Source organism: Drosophila nasuta, chromosome 3, assembly GCF_023558535.2.
Source record: "Drosophila nasuta strain 15112-1781.00 chromosome 3, ASM2355853v1, whole genome shotgun sequence".
Classification (NCBI taxonomy): Eukaryota; Metazoa; Arthropoda; class Insecta; order Diptera; family Drosophilidae; genus Drosophila; species Drosophila nasuta.
In genome coordinates, this window is record NC_083457.1 from 53,993,415 (window position 1) to 53,997,315 (window position 3,901).

Consider the following 3,901-nt stretch of genomic DNA (forward strand, 5'->3'; position numbering starts at 1 on the left):
CAATGTGACCAAGTACCAAGTAATTGTTCTTTCCGTAGCTGCAAGAGTTTCAATTTTTTTTAAAGATTATTTCATCGCTTTAGGGAGTACTACCAATAATAATTGAATAATAACAATTGAACTATATTGATTACTTGGTTAAACATCAGAAACTCGAACGATGTGAATCTGTTGCGGGTGAATGAGAAGAGGTTTTTTTTTGTATTTCGTTGCTATTGATTGTTGTAGTATTATACAATTAATAGGTTTTCAACAGAGAAGAAATGCTATAAAATCGATATTGAAACCTTGAAAAACGACCAAAATGTGAACAAATTAAACAAATAAAGACATTTTAGAACTATCTTTGCAACTTTCTTATTATATTTTTATTAATTATAACCAAAAACTATAAGAACGTGAATTGAAAAATGAATTAATGAATTATATGCATATTAACATCATTTTAAATAAACGAGCAGATTGTAATAATCTTTTTCATAATATTCAAAATTTGGTTGCCGTTCTCTTAATAAAAAGAATATTTTTCCATAATAGCGAATACTTCCTTCATAGAAGGTCTATTCTGTGGATCCGCATCCCAGCATTTTGTAATCAAAATTTTTATATCATCCGAATTGTGAATATCGACGACATCATTTACATTTGGACGAAGACCTGCAGAGAAACAATTTGTTAGACTCTTAATTATATTTCAAAAGCATTTTAACCTTCTTGCACCTTTTATAATTCTAAAAAGTAGAGATAGCGATTCCTTATCGTTGAACGGTTTCTTTCGTGACATCACCTCCCACAGAATTATCCCGAAGCTATAGATATCGCACTTTTTGGTGTATTGCATCCCTCTCATAAACTATATTAATTTATAAACATATCACTAATTTCGATAAAAACAATTTTTTTTTTAAATACAAACTTCTGGAGCCAAATATATTAAATTTCCAACCATTTGTGTCATTGCTCTACCCTGTGTCCTCACTGTTTCAGATAGTGAAATCTTTAGGGTTTGATAATTGTTAAAAAAGAAGCAGATTCCTTGTAGTTATATCCCGATGAATAATCTTTTGTTCATGCAGAAATTTGAGACCCTATAAATGTAAGGAAAATATTAATAATGGATTCAAAAATAATACATCCGAAATTTACCTTCGCGCAATGCAACATCCACATTAAAGAAAACATTTCATATGCATTATTAACAATATTCACTGTACGATTATGCACAGCACTATCGAGAGTTCCGCAATCGGCATACTCCATAAGTTCGATAGGGCGATTATTGTCATCAAAGAAGAGACAATATAATTTTTGAATATGCTCATGCTTTAGTTGTAAACTATAAATTTTTTTTTTAATTTTTCTGAGTTGATCGAATAATTGGGTCTATATCTTTTAACTGCAATTATCTTTGGTCCCTTCTCAGTTTTCCAGAGAGCCTTATATACATCTCCAAAGGCACCATAAGAAATGAGCTTTTTGAAATTTGTACAAATAGATTGTGATTATTTATAGAATAACATTGTATATTGTAAATACCTCTTCTAAAGTAATATTTGTCCATTCATTTTTCTGAATTGCATTCATATCTTCATCAATCAATCTGTTAACTTCATTTTTGACTGGTATTTTCAGACTTAAGTTAGGCTCTTCCACATCCAAAATTGGGTACAAATTATTAATATTACTTATTATTTCTTGCATTGTCGGTCGTTTCTTTGCCTCTCCATTCCAACAGAGTACTATAAGTTCTATTATCTGCTCGTATTCTGGAATATTCCGGATGTCATCTAAATGTGGTCGAATTCCTACAAAATTAAGAATATTAGAAGCAGTTGAGTATGTTAGGTATACTCTAACCTTTTGTGGCAGCTAAAAATGGAATGGCCACTTCTTCACATACTCCTAAGTGGTAGAATGGTTTCTTTCTTGACATTACTTCCCAAAATGTAATACCAAAACTATATACGTCACATTTTTCGGTGTATCGGGTGCTAGCGACCTTATTATGTATAATTTAAATAAGTATAATAATTTTTAAACTTCATAGAGTACGTACTTCTGGTGCCATATAACAAAAAGTTCCAGCATAAGACATAAAGGTTTCCAGCTTTTTAACTGTGCCAAAATCACATATTTTCAATGTTAGACAATTATTGAAAAGCAGTAGATTTTTTGGTTTTAGATCACGATGAAGAATTATCGGACTGATTTCATGAAGGTATTTAATGGCCTTAAAATGAGATAAACGTGTAGAAAACCAATTTGATTATTCATTTATTCAGTTACCTCCGCACATTGCAGCATCCAGCTAATACGCAGTGAATGTGGTAAAATGATGTTCTTATTTTCCTCATCGTGCAGGAAGCTATGAAGAGAACCCCACTCTGCGTATTCCATTACAATGGCCGTTCTTTCCTTCTCATCTTTTGTAGTACCTATTAACTTTACAATATTATCATGATTGACCAGCGATAGCATGTCGACTTCTTTTTTATTTTTGTCGTCAGTTGAGTTACGATAAAATTGTTTAATCACGACAGTTATTTGACCATTATTTGAGTTCCATGTCGCCTTGTATACATCACCGAAAGTACCTGATCCAATACACTGAGAAATTTGAATCGAATTAAATTTTGTATAATATGCAAATACAAATTGTATTCTACCTTATTGTCGACAATCAATTCATTCCAATCTATGTTACGCGTCATGCTTAAAGAGAACGTTATGTGTTATACAGAAAAAACAGTTTACCGAAACTTGAATTTCTTTTCTTGTTAATTTTTAAAGACACTCTGTCTATTTCAATACAAACTGATCTATATTGCATAACACAAATAATTCTAGATTGCGAATTTTATCATACGATACACAATAATCGAATACTTTGCTTCAATTATGGAATCATGTATATCAAAAATGTATCTTTCGATTTTTTAACCATTAATCGATTATAAAACGGAATAGTCGAGTCACTGCAATTTTTACCCGTGAATCGAAAAACACAGAACGATGTGTTCAAATAGCCATTTCGCTAAATATTCTGTGAGATTAGATAAGTACCATGCTGATTATACGAGTATAATAGCAAATTGAAATGTTTATACTGAAACACTTTAGGTACCACTAAACTACTTACTACCAATTTCAGTAGTCCAAATATCAACCGTCAACAATAGTGGCCATCGAGATTTAAAAGGGAAAAATTTAAAGTGACACGAATAGAAAGTCAAAACAAAATACATAATGTTGCTCCAAGCACAGCCAGTCAATTGTTGAGATGAGTGTTTTTTTCCGTAACAAAAGAAAAAAATTCAACAATCTGTTGTTATTCTAAATGAATCGAGTCGTAATAATTATTATTCGCTGCATTATCATTTCATTTATTGAAAAAGTAAATTGATTATCGATCATATTCACGCTTCTTCGATTAAATCCGATTAATAATCGCACACTTTCGTTTATTCATATGGTTCAATAATCGATGAATCAATTTAAATTTATTAAAAACTAAAGAGTACGAAGATGTAGCGTGCCCATTCAAATGCTGTATCGTTTTCGTTTCAATCTTTACGATGCGGGCTGGTGCGCAATAAAATCTAAAAAAAGACGAAATAGAATTTTTGTATTTTTGTTTTCTTTTTTAATATACCCTTTAAAGTAGTAGAAGGGTAGCGAAACTTGTAAAGCATTAATATCTTAATTTCCAAATGTAATACTATTGTACTATATTTCCAACATCATATAATTCATACAAAAAAATTTGTTTGTTTTGACTGACTGATTGAAAAGCGAGCTAAAATGCTGAAGTTTATACCCAACACACACAATTTGTATAAGCGGTATTCTTTAACCATTGCAAATCAATTTTATTCAAATTGACAGAAAAGTCTTACATATT

The 3,901-nt window shown here is 30.7% G+C and overlaps 1 protein-coding gene across 1 annotated transcript; it reads right to left on the reverse strand.

Annotated features, from left to right (window-relative positions):
- Nucleotides 1-478: 478 nt before the first annotated feature.
- On the reverse strand, nucleotides 479-2,822 carry LOC132788323 (putative mitogen-activated protein kinase kinase kinase 7-like). Its single transcript, XM_060795656.1, has 9 exons — nucleotides 2,667-2,822; nucleotides 2,287-2,607; nucleotides 2,057-2,230; nucleotides 1,858-1,999; nucleotides 1,537-1,805; nucleotides 1,331-1,472; nucleotides 917-1,035; nucleotides 721-853; nucleotides 479-657 (listed from the first exon to the last, which is right to left on the reverse strand). Exons 1-9 carry the CDS (start codon nucleotides 2,709-2,711, stop codon nucleotides 509-511), a joined length of 1,494 nt encoding a protein of 497 aa, XP_060651639.1. The 5' UTR covers nucleotides 2,712-2,822; the 3' UTR covers nucleotides 479-508.
- Between the last annotated feature and the right edge of the window lie 1,079 nt (nucleotides 2,823-3,901).